Source organism: Maylandia zebra, linkage group LG2, assembly GCF_041146795.1.
Source record: "Maylandia zebra isolate NMK-2024a linkage group LG2, Mzebra_GT3a, whole genome shotgun sequence".
NCBI classification, from domain to species: domain Eukaryota; kingdom Metazoa; phylum Chordata; class Actinopteri; order Cichliformes; family Cichlidae; genus Maylandia; species Maylandia zebra.
Window position 1 is genome coordinate 4,042,650 of NC_135168.1, and position 20,697 is coordinate 4,063,346.

A 20,697-nucleotide genomic window follows, 5' to 3' on the forward strand; every position below is an offset into this window, starting at 1 on the left:
ATCTGTATCCCCTCCCAGTCTGGCCCTCCAGTCTTTCACTGTGTTTGTGTCTGATTTGTTTCCATGACTCTCACCTGAAACCCTCTTTACAGACGCAGGTATAGCCATTGACGGCGTCCACACACTCCGCTCCGTGCTGACACTTGTTCTCCAGACAGTCATTATAGTCCTGCTCGCAGTGCTGGCCCACGTAGCCTGGTAAACACTCACACCTTGAGTGACATGGAAATAAGGATAAAATTACACAGTGTGTGGGCAACAGACTTTTCCTCTTGCCTACAGGTGTTTTACTGCATGAAGAGGTGACATGTTTGGTTCGTTTCTACAGCTCAGTCAGTAACAGAGCTCTACTTTTATACCATATTTTCCCATTTCTCATGGATAAGTGTGGGAAATGTTTGTGTAAAAATATTTTTATATCAGTTCCACATTCGTAAAACATTATCCACACAGTAATGAGGAACAAACAGAATCGGCATTAAGTGAACACTTTTTAATGATCTTAACTCACTAATTAATTTAGATACTTATGAAATTATTATAGATCAATGTGAAAGGATTCTGCAAGAAACATTAATTTAGGCTATTAAAAAACAAACCTTTTCAACATGGAAGCCTTTAATCTGATAGCATAATAATTCATTATTTATAATTTATAAAAAGATTGATTTTAGGTTTATACTGTATAAAAGGTTTAAACACACAAACGTTCAGTGTAATATAACATTTCCCCCTAAAAATGCTTTCACTTGTATCACAAAAAGCCAGCTTTAACATGGTGAGCTCGCTGTCACTTTCACACAGTGTTTTTCAAGGATCCCCCAAATGTAACTGTTGCCCACCTGTAACCGCGGCCAACGCGAAGGCACTTGGAGTCATGCTGACAGGGGTCAAAACCAGGGAGACAAGGGTCAGTAACCTCGTCACACAGGTCACCTGATGAAAAAGAAAACATTTGCTGTCAGCAATTTAGAAACTGTGAGGCTTAATCGTATTTTAGGCTTGTGTTTTATGCCTGCTGCATCATCACTGAATGATCTGAATAAATATTTTCAGAATTTATGTGGGGGAAAAACTGTGAAGGTAAACAGAAAAATAACACTTCAGAAGAAAGATGGGAGTAGGGGGGCACACTAAACTTTTCACACATACTCTCTGTAATCTTCAAATAGCAGTAGGGGGGGAAAAGCATCCTGGTCAAGGCTTTAGATGTGCTGTGGATGTCCTCACGCACAAAGGGAATAGCGCTATCAGCATTTTCTCAGACCTGACGGAGAAGGGGGTTAATGCTCTCTGTAAAAGTGGAGGCGGTCTAAAGATGTACACACACATACACATGCTGAAAGGGTGAGAAGGGTTAACAGTGTGTTTAAAAGCAGTAGTTGAAGTTAGTGGTAGGAAGGAAGCGGGTATTGAGAAAGGTCAAGCACATTTCCATCATTCTCTGCCTGCTTTCATCTAATCCTGCTGCCTTCCCGCCCTGTCTGTCTCCAATACCCTCGCCTCAAATCACTTTTAGGCACAGGTTTTTTGAGCTACAGTACACCGCAATTTCTGAAAGGATGTTTGACTTGTAAAAAAAAGAAAAGAAAAAAAAGCATGCTGTGAAAGTAAATTTTAATTATTCAGTCTTTGAGCTCCCTAAGCAGACAATTTTACACTTCAGGCACTTTGTTAAAGATGCCAAAATTAATTTATCAATGTGGAATTACCTGAAATACCTTAGAATAATTATCATATGCAAATGAAACTGTGCTACAGAAAAAGATGTTAGGCATGATTTACCTGATTTAAAATCATTTTACACAATAATATGATCATATGAGAATTGTGGGAGATTTTAACAGATATAAAGACACAAACTGTTGACACTACATCCATGCAGCTTGGTTTATCTTCCACCAAGGAGGGTAATGAAGTGAAGGTATGTGATCTTTGTGCTTTAGTGCTGCTTATTTCAGGAACAAGGCATCAGAGGTGGAAAACTGGGGACATGCAGAGTTCCAGAGCAACATATCTGGACATTGTTGCGAATTTTCTAAAACACTGATTATCTTGTTGCCTTTTTCACACCAAATTATTTAATACTTTCTGAATTGCAGTTTTTTTTAAATTTCACAAGGGATTAATTATATTTTCTTGTGACCTCCTGACCTTTCCTCCATCATCTGTCTAAAATGGATTTTTTACCATAATCAAAATGCTACTGTGACATTTAAATTGTTGAGCACGTTAAAGAAACCTTAAATCAGCTGTTTCAAAGGTCTTATGACATTAAATCTGGATTTTTCTCTCTGTGTTGCAAATATGACGTGACAGTCCTGGTTGCTGAGTTTGGAGAAAGGAGAGTGACTAGTAAAGTACTGTCCTCTTAATGTGACACCTGATGATTGCGCTGCGGTTCACTGAGCTAAGTGGGGAGTTCGGTGCCAGAGGAACCAGCTGTGCGCATGAACGTGTGTGTTTGTGTGCAACAGCTGTATGTGGTAAGGTGGCTGGCAGTGTGCAAGGACTCTGAGAGCCAACAACGATAATGACATGGTGTGTGTGCTGCTGAGTGTGTATTGACTGAGGTTCAGTGTTAAAGGGGACCTCGTGTTTGTGTGTGTGCGTACGTGTGTGTGTCTTAGAGGACACTGTTACACACAGAAAAACTTAAATTCAGAGTCAGCAGTTTAGCTTCAGCGTGCCGGACTCTGCCAGGGCAGCTCTCGCTCCTCTCAGCCTTTGCCCTTTATCGGCAATTTCTTTACCCTTTCCGTTGCTCTGTTTATTTTTCCCCTTCCCTCTAGTACACAGTCAATCTTTGCCATTTCACTCTCATTCTCCTTCTGTCTCCCTCTCATGTGATTGCTCTTTAAACCTCCTGCAGGAACAGTTTCAGGTCACTGCAGAGAGCCTGTCAATTACTAACTTACCATCCAGTAAACTGGAAAATATGATTTTGTAAGTGTGGGACTTGGTGACCCTCCCAGCCTCTCAGGGGCAAAGACTGAGGGTGCATTATTGAAAGTTTTTGTGTGTTTGTGTGGGTGTCTACCTGTGTAGTTTGGAGGACAGACGCAGGTGTAGTTGTTGATCCCATCGATGCAGGTGGAGTTGTTCTCACAGTCGTTGTCTTCGCAGTCATCTGGGTTTATCTCACAATGTTGGCCCTCAAAACCTGGCGGACACGCACAGCTACACATGCAAAAACACACAAAATGTGTATTATTACCTAGCAACTGGGCAAGATCTGAGGACTCATCATCAGCTCCTCGTAAATGCTCCTGTGAGAGAAGTTTAAAGAAGAACTATTGAATCTGTAGTTAATATTCTTACATCCTTTTCATTTAGAGACTCCACTTCATGTCTCATTAAATTCCAACAAGTTGCAGCTATTCCTGCAGCACACATACTTCCTGTTAATCTATTTTCTGTGATGAAGATTAGGGAGAATCAATCCTCCCTTTCAAACACAGCCTTTTGATTTATGTCATCTCTCTTTCCTGATGGGAGATGTTTTATTAATAAATATCAGTCAAAATTCCTCAGGCTTCTACTGAGGTGAAAGGAAAAAACTTTAAAACAAAACACCCACCTCCAGCTAAAAGGAAGAAAAAAACAAAAGAGAACAAAAAATGCTGAGATACGCTTAGTTTGATGCCACTACGGTTGGACGCCGCCCACCTGGACCACTCAAAGGGAATTATCAAAGCTTCCTCCTCTCCTCCACTTCTTTCCCTCACCCACCTCTTTTCTCGTCAGCCCTTGATCTCTTCCCCCTTTTCACCCTTTGTATCTCAGTCAGGATAACTCCTTCAAACAGATCACAAACACGCACACTACCTTTAGGTGAAGATCACTCACCCACACACAAACACTCTAAGTCTAATAAATCCAACCGCAGCTGCCTTTGACAACTCGCCCTCTCTCTCACGACTCTCTGTTCTTCTGTTCATCTAGACATGATTGATTTAAATTACTTTTATTGGGAAAAACTGAATTTTACATTAAGTTCACCCAATAAATGAAGCAAGAGGATAGCTGCTTGTCAGTGACAATTATCAACCCACACAAACCCATTCACTCGTTTTTGTGGCACAATGCTTTGTCCTTCCCACTTTTTTGTACATACAAAATGTGTTTAGTTCTTTCTCACCGCTTTCATTTCGCAACAAGTGAAATGAAAGCTTTGGTACCTACAGTAAGGAGTTTTTTCTCATGTATCTCACAATACTCACTGGTTACCACCTCCCTATCTGTTTTCCAGTTTAGAAAACCTGCACTTAAGCCTTCACTCAAAATGACATAAAATAAATTTATATTCTAAGATATAATGAGCCTATTATTGCAAGTTGTTCAGGCTAAAATATTCAGAAAAATGTGGGATACTTATGCAGCAGAGACAAAGGGACCACTCCCAATCCAGATGACTTAATGAAGCAGAAGAAGAGAAAATAAAGGAAAAATAAAAGGAGTGATGAAGTAAAAAGAAAGGAAGAAGATATTAACTGTTCCCCATGAGAAAAAAAAAGAAATAAAAATGCAGAAACCACTGACTGGGTCAAGGATCACCGTTTCACCAATCAAATCCAAGTCCTGACATTTAAATGATATAGTTTGACAAATGGAGCTGTGCTAAGAACCAAAGTTAATTGGACTTCCTGAATATGCGTAACTGATTATATAACATGTTAAAATGTCAAAGGGGCATGGTCTCCTTCCCTTACTGTCTTTCTCCCTTTATTTCTGTCTCTCTCAGAGGTCACAGGGATCTACCTGTGTTTCTTTACCATTAAGGAATCATCTGAAAAGGGTAAAGAGACCCCTAATAGCATTACCACACGAGCCTTTAAAGGCCAGAAGCATATCAGAGCTTTTCAAAGGGCAAAGGCCTTGTTACTGGGGTTGAGAAGGAGACAAATCTGGTAGAAAGATATATGACAATTGTTGCAATTACAGCCGCTGTTTGTCACAAGACTTGGACAAAGGGTGACGTTTTGGAGCGGCACTGATTACCCGGGCAGGCACGGTCGAGGATTCTCACACACACACAGATTGCATTTGTTCTACCATGGGCGGTTATTAAGCAGGAAAATTGAATTTATATTCTAAAATATAACAAATCCAACTAGCAAGTCTCAAAGACTTCTTAAGTGAAATATAGTGTATTTGATGCGGTTTGATTCAATTTAATGGTGAAAGGGCCGTTTTGCTTAAAATGAACCACATTAAAAAGTCATACCGCAAAGGGTCTGTTTTTAATTAGTCCCATTTCTAAACAATTGTTGGCCGTTTGATTACTTTTGGTCTGCGGCTTGTGCCATAATTTTCAGCACAAAGTAACTCTGGCCTTAGTTTTTTAGTCCAAATAGGATTAAGATTATAGGGGACATGGAAGGCTTAAGGAAGCAGTTCTCAATGTTTTAGGTCGTAGCAATTTAGTATGCTTAAACAATTCTGCAATGTAACTTTCAATATTTCAAGTTGCGTGCAAAAGTCCAGGAGTAAAACATCTGCTTTGAGTGTTATCCACCCATTAAATGAACATTATCCACTGCAGTTAGATATGTCTAGCAGGTGCCCTCTTGTAGCCATCTGTGGGTCAGAAGGTGTATTATCATTTATCTAATTATTGCTAGAGGTAGAGAGATTATATAGGGCATCTTTGGGTCAAGTAAAACGTCCACTGGACTCTCTACTCTGGTAGGTTAGCAAGTACAGCTTTCTAACATGCAATACCTTTCAACCAAAAAAGTAACCATATTTCTTTCCTAACACTAACCAAGCAGTTATTTGGTATGTAAACTAAACCAATCAGCAAGCAGTTGTTTGGCTTAGTAAAAGTCTAGTCTCCTGGGTAAAAACTTAATTTACTTCATATGTTGAAAAACTCATCATCTATGTTTTCCTAGCATAACAACAACCACTAAATGAGGTGATAACAGCCTGTTGAACATACTAGTTGGCAGAGATGCGATCGCATATTCAAAAAAAAAAACCCCAAGAAGATCAGGTGAGGATAATACCCTATATTATCAGAATCAAAGTCAGAATAGTAATTAATCCCAGAGGAAATTATGTGGTCACATACACACAATGATGGCAACAGACACCCTTCTTTATGATCTGTTTCTCACTGCTGGAAGTACTCTGTTTGGTTTAGGCTTATGCTGCTTGAACTGAGGGTGCAGAAGGCAGCACAGCTAATACACATTTGCTTGCTGTGAATTCTCTGGACAATTACCTGTGCTATTCTCCTATGCATGTAATCAGAAATTACACAGACTTTCTACTAGAGAGTTAGTAGGTTAAAAACCCTTTGACATTACACATTTGCGTTCTCACCTAACCTGCACCTCAGCTGCACCGCATGTGCAAAAACAGGTTGCAATTCTGAATGTGTTGGGAAAAGATGGGTGGGGAAGTGAATGGGTGATGCACAATGTTATTTTCCCTAAAGCACTGCCACTGAAAGGCTCTTGACCACTGGAGTTGCACTGCAGCTAGGATTCACACACTATGATTGTGTTGGGCAGCTCCTGAGTCTAAATATACACTCAACAAAAATATAAACGCAACACCTTTGTTACTGCTCCCATTCCCCATGGGATGGACGTAGAGACCTAAAATTCATTCCAGATACACAATATAACCATCCCTCCCAAACAGTGGTCACAAATCAGTCCAAATGTGTGGTAGTGGGCACATCTGCTATATTGAGATAATCCATCCCACCTCACAGGTGTGCCACATCAGGATGCTGATCTGACATCATGAGTAGTGCACAGGTGTACCTCAGACTGCCCACAACAAAAGGCCACCCTGGAATGTGCAGTTTTGTCTCACAGCAAAATGCCACAGATGCCACAAGCAATGAGGGAGCGTGCAATTGGCATGCTGACAGCAGGAATGTCAACCAGATCTGTCGCCCGTGCATTGAATGTTCATTTCTCAACCATAAGCCGTCTCCACAGGCGTTTCAGAGAATATGGCAGCACATCCAACCGGCCTCACAACCGCAGACCTCGTGTAACCACACCAGCCCAGGACCTCCACATCCAGCAGGTTCACCTCCAAGATCGTCTGAGACCAGCCACCCAGACAGCTGCTGGAACAATTGGTTTGCACAACCAAACAATTTCTGCACAAACTGTCAGAAACCGTCTCAGGGACGCTCAACTGCATGCCCGTCGTCCTCATCGGAGTCTTGACCTGACTCCAGCTCGTCGCCGTAACAGACTTGTGTGGGCAAATGCTCACATTCGATGGCGTCTGGCACGTTGGAGAGGTGTGCGCTTCACGGATGAATCATGGTTCACATTGTTCAGGGCAGATGGCAGCTGAGAATGTCCCAGTTCTTGCATGGCCAGCATACTCACCGGACATGTCACCCATTGAGCATGTTCGGGATGTGCTTGACCGGCGTATACGACAGCGTGTACCAGTTCCCACGAATATCCAACAACCTCGCACAGCCATTGAAGTGGAGTGGACCAACATTCCACAGGCCACAATTGACAATCTGATAGACTCCATGCGACGATGTGTTGCACTGCATGAGGCAAATGGTGGTCACACCAGATACTGACCGGTTCTGGGTCCCCAGACCCCCAATAGCGCAAAAAACTGCACATTCCAGGGTGGCCTTTTGTTGTGGGCAGTCTGAGGTACACCTGTGCACTACTCATGATGTCAGATCAGCATCCTGATGTGGCACACCTGTGAGGTGGGATGGATTATCTCAATATAGCAGATGTGCCCACTACCACACATTTGGACTGATTTGTGACCACTGTTTGGGAGGGATGGTTATATTGTGTATCTGGAATGAATTTTAGGTCTCTACGTCCATCCCATGGGGAATGGGAGCAGTAACAAAGGTGTTGCGTTTATATTTTTGTTGAGTGTATGAAAGCGTATGAATGTAAAATAGGAAGGTTCCTGAAAATGAAGTAGCATGTTCAGCATGCTTTGAGAAAGTGAAAACATGAATATAAGGATCAGATAAATAATGGATAACCTCCTTGAATTATCCATTCCTCCATTTTCTTAACTATTCATACAATTTAGGGTCGTAGGGTCATGGGGTGAGAGACACAGTACAACTGGATAGAATCTAAAGTATCAAAAGTGGCGTCAGTGTCTTGGTCAAACATGAAAAAACACATTTTCAAAACCATCCCTGGTTTAACACCAAATTCTTCCATAGCCTCATTGATTTTTAGTGCAAAACCTGCCAGCTACACAAGGGTTTGAAAGCAAAACTGGTGTAGTCAAAGTACTAAAGCTGTCTTAATTAAATCTTACTTAAATGCAGATAAACTCTGCATTCTCCTAGTGTATTCTCCTAGTGGTTCATTAGTGGTTGCTCGAGGTTGACGACAGTCACAAGGGGAAATTGGTGCTGCACCTCCTTACAATTTGGTTGCAAATAGTTTACAGTGGCGGTATAAAAGATACCCCCTTGTCTGCAAGTTCGTCAGCCAGCAGACCCCAGAACCCAGTCGTAATTTTGAGACTAACAACTGGTACCACTGACAAAACTTCCACATAGCATAACACTTAATAACAAACACCGTTGTACCTGAAGTGGTCTTCATGGCCAGGATGAATGTGGCAGGTTCCTCCATTAGAACAAGGAAAGCTAATGCAGGCATTGATTGGTATTTCACAGTCTTGGCCCTAAAGGAGAGGACAAGACATGGCAAAGCAGTTAATAACTGAATATTGTGTCTTCTGTTACTACTGGAATAAGTGAAGCTGTCATCAAACTTCTTCACTAGTGACATAATTTTATTGTCCAGCACATTACAGTTAAGTGTTCTTAATTTTATTTAAATGTATTTAAATTGACCACTTGGGAAAAGACAAATGTATGTAACTATATATATGTGTATATATTTATATATACATTATATCTAAATATATAGTTCCACTGATAAAGTTCTTTTTACTATTTATGTTGTGCTCTTGTAGTTTTTCTTTTTAAGGACAACATATTTTTAAGGTGTAGTAAAAAAAACAAACCACAAATGTAGTGGACATATTCATAAAACATGTCTACTTCTTTGATTCATTACTTTTCCTGGTAAGAAGTTTCATTCATCAGAGTCCTAAAACCTCTGTCAGCCAATATACCCACTTGTTCTGATCAAAGCGCTTTATTTTTGTTTTTAATCTAAACCCATCTTTTTATTTCCTTTTCTATTTTATTCTTTACTTTAGAACTTCATGTTGTGTTCACAGCCTCCTTCATTCATTTCTCAACATATTTCTCACTGTTCCTTTATACTATGTGTTCTCTCCATTTCTCCCACAACACCTTACCTATGACATTTCTTGTTCCTTTCTTTAACTCACACCTCTATCATCCCATCTTCTGTACTTAATTGTTGTTTATTCCTCATGTCTTCCCTTCTTATTCTCACTCCTCATGTTCCTAGTTGCTTCTTTGAGTCTTCACACATTTTAATTAATGTTGTCCCAGTGGATGCCAGTAAGAAAAACATACACATAGACATGTACATACACAGACACAAACATACACAGGCATGCACACTCCAGCAGTCCTTCCCGCACTGTGACCTTGGCAAATGATGTGTTAATTAAAAGCAAGACCAAGGCTTTCTCCTGCAAAAGTGCAAAGGTTATGCAGCATGTGTTCTTGTAAAACCTAAAGTCCTTGCACAGATACTCACGTGCACATATACATGCAAACAAGCACAAACAGATATGCATGCAGTCTATTCTTTAGAAGCTGGAGCTCAAGGATCTCTAAATACAGATACGCAAATAAGGGGTATGCCGATGAGTACAATGAGTACAGTCTCAGTCACCATTAGTTCTACTTTGGATCCTCCGTTCATGCTACAGGATGAAAGCAACCCCTACATTTAAAATCAGTGTCATAAACAACTATTTATGACTTTCTTTTTTTGCAATGTGCAGTAAGACACCACTGATATGCACATGCTCGCCTATGCAAACTGCACTGAGTAGAAGATGTGCATGTCTTTTCTAATGCGAACTATGAATATTGACAGCTATTACACCCTTTATCTTTTGATCATTCAGTACCTACAGTGCAGTCAGCTTCGCTCCTCATTTCTCTATTGATAGACAAGTAGATACATTATGCATACAAGGCCAGAGCTAAGCCTGATAATACTCCTAATGCCAGAGGATTATGCAGCCTGGCTAGTCATCTAGGACACCTTTCAAAAAAGCAACTATTTCTAGAAAAAGTGAAAATTTTGCTGCGTGATGCACTCTATAATTCAGAGGAGTTGAAATAAAAAGGAACCACTAAATAGTACGCAGTTACAAGGCTGTAGGCGCGGGAATAACACGGCACCAGAGGTTCAAGGACTGATTTCGACTGCCTCCATATCAACTGAAAAAATTTTCACTTTTGATAAATCACTTTGTAAATACTTCCAAAAACACCAGCAAGTATGGCAAGCCTGATAACAACCAAGCATTATGACTGCAATAAATCAATATAAGATTTTTATGAGACCATGATGGAGTACAAGTTTAATCAAACTTATAAATTAAAGTACACACTGACCAAAAAAGGAAAATGTATATTCTAGTGGCTATATTATAGTTTCAGATGTGGACCAAGAAAACAAGTTTTAGAAGCGAAACATATTATGTCTGACCGCCACCTTCAGTGCGTCTCTGTCTGCTGATATTCTTACCTTGAATCCATACGGACAGGTGCAGTGGTAAGATCCTGCGGCATTGGAGACACAGGTACCATTATTTTGGCAGGGAGCTGAAAGGCAGGGGGCGCACTTTGACATCAGGTTGATATCCACTGGACCTACAAATGATAACAGACGTGGGAGAAAGCAGAAAGAAGAAGGAAAAGTGTCAGAGATGTGCACAAGAACACGTGTGATCTCTCTCAAACTCAAGCTACGTAGAGGCAAGAAGTAGAGTAAGATGGGATCATTTTTAGTTCATGACATGATGCATCTTTATGCAGCACTAGGTTTGCTCATGGAGTCCCAGCCCACTTTATAAACTCACAAACATAGTCAACAATGGTCATGTAATGCAGCTTCATTCTTTTTAGCAGATTACACTTTTCATGATATTTCTTTTATCTGTGTAAGAAGTCTGCTTCACAGTTCCTTTTGTCATGGTCTGGCTGTGTGGCTGTAAAATTCCCTGGTATCCACCCATGGGCAGGGCCTACAGCCTCCCTCAGCTGAAGCTGATTGAGGCAATCAGGTTGGAGATTTAAGCTGCTTGCTGACACTGCTTCCTCGCCAGTTTGTCAACTACCCTATGTTGGTAACCACGCCTCACGCCTCATGTTCATGAATCTCACGTGCTCTACTAACCTTGTAATCTCGTGTTCTAGTTACTCCAGGAACACTCCATCACACCGAACCACTCATCTTGGAAATCTGGTTAACCCGCCAGCTCTCGGACTCATCTCCTTGCCTCACCTGCCTGCCCCCCTGTCCTTACACCACCTCGGGACCTTCACCACTCAGGACAGCTGCCACACACCACCTAACCCACCTGGACCGCACCACCTCTCCCTCAACGCTTCCATCTCTCACCTGCACATACGTACCTATTCACCAGCAGCTGCCGTTGCTTTCTTGGACCTGTCCCCTTGCTTATCCCTCTCCCCTGGCCAAGAGCCTCACGCCCCATATATCAAGCCTTAAATCAAGAACTAACGTGAACGTCATTTTGGTGTTAGTTAATAAACCTTTGTTAAACCCTTGACTCTGCCTCCGCCTTGGGTTTCCTGCACGTGGGTTTGATTTTTGGTGCTCAGCCTCCGGCCGTTTTGTGACCCTTTCCCGTCTGGTCTGATAGCAGAGAAGCCCTTGATGAGGTGATGTTAGAGGTCTGCTGATTCTATATGAGTTTACAGAATCCAGCCAAGAGGTAGAGGGGATTTATTTTATACATTTATATCTATGGTCAATCCTCTAATATAGCATGATGTATTACCGGCTGAGCTGATCCAACAGGCTAAAGGCTTGAGTGTCTGGCAACTCAAAATGGATCAGTCAAACGAATATGTTTGGGCTTTAAGCCACTACTCTTACCACCCAGCTAACAGGAAAAAAAAACAGCCTCAGCAGCCTAAACAAATAATCTGCATTTCATATAAGCTTGTCGATTTTTGACCATGAGCTGCCATTCTCATCTAAAGCTGTGAAACTCAATCTAAGGCAAGGCTAAAGTCATAATGTTTTTTCCCAAATGGCCTAAAACTAAAACTCAGTAGTTTTAATGGGAAGAAAGTAAACTGCAAACAAAAGCTACAATGAAATAAACACACTTGAGTCTGTAAATATAATAACAGCCCAATCTAGTCTAAATCCAGGGATTACATGAGTGGTAAAACAATATATTGCACTTAGTACTATGAAAATATGTGTACTTACCTTTGCACTGAAATCTGTTTAATGGTGTGGTGAGCAGCAGTCTGTCAGCCATGTCAGGAGGTCCAGTACAGCGAGCAATGCCTTAAATACCAATTTTAAGTCAAAAGATATTCAGTATTTTTCTTATATGCAGCATTAGATGTTGGTGAACACACGTTTTTGGTTGAACAAATGCAAGCATATTGACTGTGATTTCTTACCAGGCTCTTTAAAGCCAGCCTTGACCCACTGAGAGAGCCAGCGCAGATCACAGTTACAGTACAATGGATTGGCACCAAGAGCCCTAAACAAAGTTAAAAGCATAAACCAATACACATTTACTCTGTGGATACACATATGTAGAAGTGCAGATGCAGTACAGACCAAAGCTGTACTTACAGGTGGGAAAGAGAGCTGAGGTGGTTGAAAGCTCCCTCCGGAATAGTTGAAAGGTCATTACCATGAAGAGTCCTGGAGGAGAGAAGCAGAGAGCAAAACAGGAGCATATAAATATTAATCATACCAGCGACCTTGTTACGCATTTAAAAAGGAAGATTTTGACCTACTGTTACTGTTATTCTGTAGTTAATTAATTTAATTAGGTACTCTGTGTTTCTTAATCATTCTTTTGTAGCAAGGGAGGAAAAGTGAAAGAGCTTTTGACCTCGGTCCACTGTTACGTCCTTATCCACTTGCACCACAACATGATTTTGTGAGTACTGCTTCAGTAAATGCTTTTTGTTTTTAGTTGGTCTCCCTTCATATGGTACAATTTCAAGAGGTCATACACAGTAGAGAGCCTTTATGAGGCGTGGTGATCTAACTCTGTAGATAACCTCAGGACCTTTGCTGGGGTCTCTTATATTTTCCTATTTTGGTGCCTTGAGACAAAAGGACGTTGACATTCTACAGACCCTCACTGTGTCCATTGACTGAAAGGTAGGGTAGGGTACAATGAACTCTGTGGGATGAAAAAAATCCAAACATATGCATTACATATGACTCTTGATTAAATGCATAGAGTTCTAACTATATATGATAATTGGCTCACTGTACAATTTGTTAGGTACAACAACTACCTGTTAAATCAAATATTTAGCATCAAACATCAGCCAAAACCATGGCAACAACATTAGAATTAGAAGAAGATTTGTGGAGCCAGGGATCAAACCACTGACCTTTTGACTAGTAGATAAACTAGTACGGTGTAATAGTAGAGGTTAATTTCTTGGCACACTTTGCTCCTCTTACTAATTGAGCAAAACCCAAACAAGGTGTACCGAACATAGTGCCCACTGAGTGTGCATACACTATACACAGCTATTAGTTTTAACCTTGTGGTTTAATAATTAGATTTGTATCTTAAATGTGCAGCTAAGGTTTAACCATAGCTGACAAGGGGCTATTGACCAATGTTAAAAAGGATTATATCCAAGGAAAACCTATTGCGTCACATCCATCATATCAGAGCTAAATGAAAGTGACTGCCCAGTTGCCTAATACTCACTTTGGAGCAAGCTAATACACCAGTCTAACCCTTATAGCTGCATGCTAAATTATTCAAATTTATTTGTGGTTCCTCAGTAGCAGACACACCATCATACCCTTCTATAATGGAAAATAAATAAAATATTTATGAAAGAATAACACAAAATAAACAGAAAGCCTTTTTTCATTGTTGTGCAATAAAGCTTGTTCGGGTCTCTGAATGGAATATAAACTGTCTCATACGGTCATCTCGCAGACGGTGGTGTGCGAGCGATCATGTGTGTCACAGTAGAAAACTGCAGGTCGAGAAGCGTATTAGTGTTGATGTGTGCATTTTTGCTATGTACCACTGGGTTTGCATGTATGTGTTCGTGTCTGTAGATGTGTGTCTGAAACTTTTTGTCTCTGAGGGCTTAGAGACTTCAGAGTGTGCGTGTGTGTGTCCTTTGTGTGTCTATCCATTGGAGTGTGCTGCCTGCTGGATAGAAGTTCACATTCCATTAGAGTGAAGGGCTGTAGCAGGGGACAGCTATCAAACCAGCAGTATTGGAAAAACTGTGCATGTGTATGTATGTGTACTTGATTTTTGTGTGTGTGTGCGTGCGTGTGTGTGTGTGTTATCGCTGCTTAATGCCTTTAAATGTTTATGTGCATCTCTGTGTGCGTTTGTGTAGCAATGTATGGTGGTCTCACAGCCCCCGTCTATGACTAGCCCAAGGGGGGTTGTGGGTAATGAGGAAGTGACAGTGATGACTGCCTGGCAACCAGTTGCTATGCGGGGGCAGAGAGGGATCAGTCCCGACGGTAACATCAAGTAAAATGAAAGCAAGAAAGCAAAAAAAAAAGAAGAAGAAGAAGAAAAAAAAGCGGTCACTAACTTCTGGGAGGTGAAAGCATCATAAGAGATAACGCCAGGACAAAGAGAAATGGCTGAAAACAAATCTGAATTCTCTGACAGTGAAACTCTTTTTCTTGCTAAAGTTTTGCTCACAATAATCACCACTGAAAGCTAACTCATATGAAAATGAAAGTATATTTTGAGCCAAGAGTTGTACCAAGATTAAGAACCTCAACACTGCCATTGTTTAAATATTTTAGATTATGAAACAAAAAACATTTTACCACTCTAACCACAGCAAGACCACTTGGGCCGCGCAGAAATCCAAAGTTATTCAGCAAAGCAAAAGAGAAAAGCAGCCTTGGTTGAGGCCGTGTAGTTTTTCATCGACAAAAGCCACCTCTCTTGGCTTTTTTGTGGCTTTTTCTCCTGCAGAATTCAGATGTGGTTGTGAGACTTTGCTGGAAAGACTATTGGAAAGACTGCTGTTGTCTTGGCTTTCTGACATCACACTTTAATCACTATCATATTGTCAGAAGTTGTAATTTGAGTAAACTGACCCTTTAAATGGCAATAAAAAAATGACCTTTACGTAAACATTCTGAGATTTTTTTCATTTACAGCTTTAGCTTCAGACCTCACTATAGTGAACGGGTGTTTTCAAGGAGCCTTGACATAACTAAACAAAGCTTTCGAGGATAACCAGCTTCAACCTTCAGTGATTCTTATAGGCTTTATTCAGAGAATAGGGCTTAACATTATCTCTGATGAAAGCTTAAAATATTCACCAGTGTCATCCTTACTTAATAAACTTAAGGTATCACAGCAAAACTGACACTAATAAATGTTGATTTATGATACTCAAGCAACCCCACACTTAAGGATCAATACGATTTGCTGTTATACAAGTACGTTATGTAGATGTTTACACTTGTGTGCACCGCATACACAGATTGGATAGTATATTCATATTTTTGTGTGTGTGCAGCTCGTTCCATATGTGTGAGGCAAGCTGGTCAGACAGCAATAGTCACATGCACACTGTGTGTAGGCACGCATGTGGGTTTGTGAGACAGAGGGTGGACAGCCAAATGGATGACTGAGAGAAACAGAGGCTGAAGGTCGATTCATCAAACACAACATTGGGCGGAAGAGAGAGAAAAGGAGGAGAGGATAGATAGAGGAGAGCGAGAGGGAGAAGCGCATGGCGAGAGGCAAAGAATTCAGATAGAAAGGGAGTATTAAAGAAATGGGAGAGTGCGACTTTTATCTTATTTTAGTACCCTGAAACAACAGATGATTGGGTGGACTGTGACTCATTTTGCAAGTGGGTCTTAATATGGCACTCAGCCTGAAATCAGGGGAGTGATTAAACTTTGATTTAACTCTGTAATATAACAGGCAAGGGGGAGTGTTGAATATTGAATCCACTGCGGCACTTAAAGATGAAGCTCGCTACTCACAGCAGGCGAAGTGACTTGAGCCCATCGAAGGCATGGACAGGGATGCAGCGAATCTGGTTATAACTGAGGATTCTGTAAGACAAAGGACACAAACAAGGTCACACGATTTAACTCTACATCAGGAGGCTTTTTGGGGTTTTTTGTTTGTTTGTTTTTTCAAAATATGAAAAGATTATTCAAGAGATGACACAGTAGGTTTGGTTTTTATAAAAACTTGGTACAGAACCTTTTGCCACTGAAGGCTAGACAGTGAAAATTAACACCAGGGGCACATTTCAAATACATTAGAAAAAAATAGTTAAAGATAAAAACACCTGCCAGAGGCAAAGGTCAAAGAAGAGTCTGGAAAGTCAAACTCCCACACCACAGTTAAATGTAATGTCTTTTAAAACTGCTAATGAATCCAAATTTAAGTTTGGCAACAAATGACAGATAATGAAGCGTCCCTTAAGGATGCTACTATTATTTGAACACAATATCATGGTGGCTAATAATGATCCTAATGTAATAAACAGACACTATCTGAGATGTATATTCACGAAAATAGCAGCCAAGGTAGTAGCCAAGATTATTCCTCAGCATAATGCTCAATGAAGCAATGCCTAATGATAATTACTGACTGTCAAGAAGCTTAATCCTCATCTTCTCTGTTTCACCAGTGGCCTGGACCCATTGAGAAAAGATCCCAACAGCCAAGAATAATGAATCCTGGAAAATCTGATGTGGAAAGTGAAACACGCCTCTCTGCCGCTACCTTCAAATCTTCCCTAGGTGTGATTGAGCTGTGCACAGGATTTGTATCTGGTGCTATCTAGGCGCAGAGAGTAGAAATCTGTAGTTGCAGGACGTAGCTTGGAGGCGTGAATCAATGTGACTTTATGAAATATAAGTTGATATATAGCCATTGTGTTTATAGATTCTTTGCTTAAAAAGAAAGGCAAAACTAAAGTTAATTCCATAAATTAAAAGAATAATTTATGTAACTTTGTGAAAATTCCTGCAGAGGTAAAAAAAAATAAATAAATAGAAAAAACAGAGGGAGATGGGATAAAAGCAGGAAGAAGAGCCAACATTTCAACAGGATAAATTTTAACATTTTAAAAAGGAAAATATTTTAAATATGAAAAATGCATTGGGGCAAAAAAGAACATATTATATGTGTATGTTAGAATAGAAATAAAGGAAAAAGAAGATACAAGAGGAGGCTGAGATGAGTGGATGGGGGTGTGGGGTGGGGTGGGGGGGGGGGGGGGGGGTGAAGAAGCGATAAACCTTAAACGAGAGACTGGAAAATGAAAACAAGGACGAAGAGAAATTAGGAGGAAGACAAAAGTATGGAAAGAAAAAAAAATTATATGTACATGTGCATGCACCTGTACACATGTACAGGTGCATGCATCAATAGGTACATATGTTGCCATGGTAACTTACAGTGTGGCTAGTTGAGTCATGTTGTTAAAGGTGTATGGGGCCAAAGCACTGATGCTGTTGTTGCTCAGGTCCCTGTGTCGACAGAAACTTACATGAGGGACCCATACAAACACATACTGCATGCATCCATATTGGTTTCGTAAACTGGAAAATGATGTGGCATATGTGCATTCTGTTCAAGGTTATGTGAGAGGTACATACACCAGCGACAGCTGTTTCAGGTTTGCCAGCTCCTTGGGCACAGATGTCAGCATATTACCCTCCAAGTAACTGCAAGAAAAAAATGCATACTTAATATAGTATTTATTACATACACAAATACAGCCATGTGGAGGGGTGAATTGATGCCAAGGGAGCAAGTAAAAGTTTTGGATTAGTAACTTGTGTCTCATCAACAGTGTGGAATGATACAGAAAGCAGACAAGAAGAGAAGGGTATAAGTTTGTGCTGTTGGTAAGAAGAGTGAATGAATGAGATGCATAACAACCAGCATAACAGGAATGGAGCTTCTTGCATCCACTAGCTTTGACTGTGAAGAAAACAAAAGAACTCATTTAAAACTGACCACCTCCCATTTATCTCCCATTAGGTTATTTGGTGACTGGCTGTAGGTGTAAATGTGAGTATGAATGGTTGTCTGTCTTTGTCAAAGTCTCCGTGACCCTGAATTGAACAAGCAATTAAGGAAATGGTTGAATGGACATCACACGTTCAAGGTTGTGTGGCTGTGCACTTCTGGGCCACTCCACAGACATTCCTTTCAGATCATTTGCACATGTATGTTTGCGATTTCCCTATGGACCACAAGCTTCTACAGACAGCAGACATTAGCATCTGTGTCAAACTGACCCAATCTTCATGTAGACTGAGAGAAATAAATAGAGTTCTCAATGGGAGGATCTGCAACAACCAAGCCAGAAGTTGCCACATCAGGTCGAGAGCTTGACAGTTTTTTTTTGTGTGTGTGTTTATGATCTGTTTTTGTTTTGTTTTTTGTCTCCCAGGGCTAGTCTGTCAAGACGTGTAGTGTAATGTCCTGGGGTGTTATTAGAGAGAGAACATTAGCCAACATGTGCCGGTACGTAGCAAATAAAAAAGGGAATTTTTGGCCACACTAAAAGATTCTTTATTTAATAGCATCCGTGTTCATTAGAACACCTTCACGTGTACTTCTCTTTCCTGGAGGAGGACACAAATGCAGGTGATCAGAAGGGGAATTCCACATAGTGAATTAAAAAGGCAGCAGCCACTCTAGAAGGGGTGCAGTGCTTACGTGGGGTAGTGCTTTGAACGGGGAGATGGTCAAATTTAAATGACTGTGATGCTGTTATAGTGTTGGGTTGCTGAGCTTTATGATTGCATCTTAATGATGTCTGTGTTTTTACTATGTTTAAAGGGAAGAAAAAGGGGGAACTGTTACATTATGTTATATGAGCAAAGTTCTGTGTTAGACATACAGAGAATTTTCACATTCGGGCGTTTCTTTCTTGCTTTCTAATATTGTGAGAAACAAAATAAAGGTATACACACAAGCATACACATATTTTATGATGCATTGGTCTCTGTTTGTCTCTCTCAGGTCATAAGTAGGTCATGTGGACAGTATGATGGAGTGTCTTCTTCAGCCTGATCAATACCTAATCACTGCTATTGACCCTGTGGAGCAGGCCTATTTCACAGCTAGAGGGGTTCCTCTGTGGTTGTGCGTGAGCATGTACGTGTGTGCAATAATTCACCATTACTTTGTTCCTACTTCTTTTTAAATTTCCTAATCATAATTAACATTAAGCCTTGTTTTATCTTTGATGATTAAGAATGTCTCTTTATTACAAGGATTCCTGATAGCTTGAAATTAATGAAAGATATAGAGCAATTCTCTTGAAGCACCAATTTAATCATAAAGCAAACAAACAATTATTCATATTTTTTACATTATTTCTACAAAAGATTATTTATTTTTTTAAATGGACATTTTATTGAGGTTAATGACTCTGATTTCACCTAATTATTATAGGAAACAGCATGAAAAATAGTCACTGCTCTGGTGAAATTTGATATGAGAGAAAAATGTGTATTGAAGCAATTGACACTGTAGCATTAAAACTAGTTATAAAGCAATTTTTAAGATGGTATCATGATAATACCTCTCAACTATATAAGATCCTACTGTGTAGTGGTAGTTAGATTTAATAACTGGGTTGCTTCATAGATTTGTAACATCAGCATGTAATTATATACAAGCACAAGTACGTCTACTGTATACCTAAAATCCTAAAGACACAAAAAGAAAGAAAGCAGGAGCATGTGCGTAATTCACTAATTGCTGTGCTAGTTTCTGAAGCAGGAGAGCAAACTGCAGCATCACTAATGCACTGCAGCAAAGTGGGACTATATGTGTTTATGGAACTTTTGCATGCTATTTGACGGCATACAATTTTTTCTGTGACTGTATATGCATGCTATAATTGATGTCTGTTTCTGAATGTTTGAGTATGCACATTCATGTAGTGAAGCTTGTGTATGCATGTGTGTGTGTGTTACAGTGCAAGCAAGCCTGTCTCACAGCTCAGTGGTGTCCTTGGGAATGCCCTTGGGCAGAGAGTGCAGCCCTCTGTTGCTGCATCGCACCACGCCGTCTGAGCACGTGCAGACGTCAGGACAACCAGACGCAGGAAGGCAACCATTATCCTCAGCACCTGGAGAGAGGGGAGTAGAGAGAGTAGGATATTAGCATGAGGAGGAGGAGGAGGAGGAGATAGATGGATAAATAGAGGTGCTGAGAAAAAACAACAAAGAGAGGAAAAGGGAGGAAAAAAACAGCTTTCGAAAAAAAGTTAGGACAAAACAGGGAGAGAGAAAGAGCTAAGAGAGAAAAAGGGACAGATAGAGATACAGCTTGAACAATAAGTAAGACACTTGCTCAAATCAACTCAGCGCTTTTTAGAAGTACTCAGACCAGATATTGCTAAAAGCTATATGGATGTATTTCAACATATGGCTCAGCACATGCAGCTGGGGCACAGAGATTTTAAAAATCCTCAGATGATTCAGGAAACCAACAAACCAAAAAAACCCAAAACTGAGCAGATGT

At 40.4% G+C, this 20,697-nt stretch overlaps 1 protein-coding gene across 2 annotated transcripts in view; it reads right to left on the bottom strand.

The window, feature by feature from the left end:
- slit3 (slit homolog 3 (Drosophila)) overlaps positions 1 to 20,697 on the bottom strand; it is a 240,424-nt gene that overhangs the window by 16,595 nt on the left and 203,132 nt on the right. For both annotated transcript variants that reach the window (XM_004553593.3, XM_076888354.1), the window contains 12 exons: positions 20,170 to 20,302; positions 17,808 to 17,876; positions 17,607 to 17,678; positions 16,176 to 16,247; positions 12,786 to 12,857; positions 12,608 to 12,690; positions 12,408 to 12,488; positions 10,689 to 10,813; positions 8,570 to 8,667; positions 3,041 to 3,180; positions 843 to 936; positions 75 to 212 (listed from right to left, as the gene is read on the bottom strand). In XM_004553593.3, coding sequence (XP_004553650.2) covers positions 75 to 212; positions 843 to 936; positions 3,041 to 3,180; positions 8,570 to 8,667; positions 10,689 to 10,813; positions 12,408 to 12,488; positions 12,608 to 12,690; positions 12,786 to 12,857; positions 16,176 to 16,247; positions 17,607 to 17,678; positions 17,808 to 17,876; positions 20,170 to 20,302 — 1,177 coding nt within the window. The remainder of the gene's footprint in view (positions 1 to 74; positions 213 to 842; positions 937 to 3,040; positions 3,181 to 8,569; positions 8,668 to 10,688; positions 10,814 to 12,407; positions 12,489 to 12,607; positions 12,691 to 12,785; positions 12,858 to 16,175; positions 16,248 to 17,606; positions 17,679 to 17,807; positions 17,877 to 20,169; positions 20,303 to 20,697) is intronic.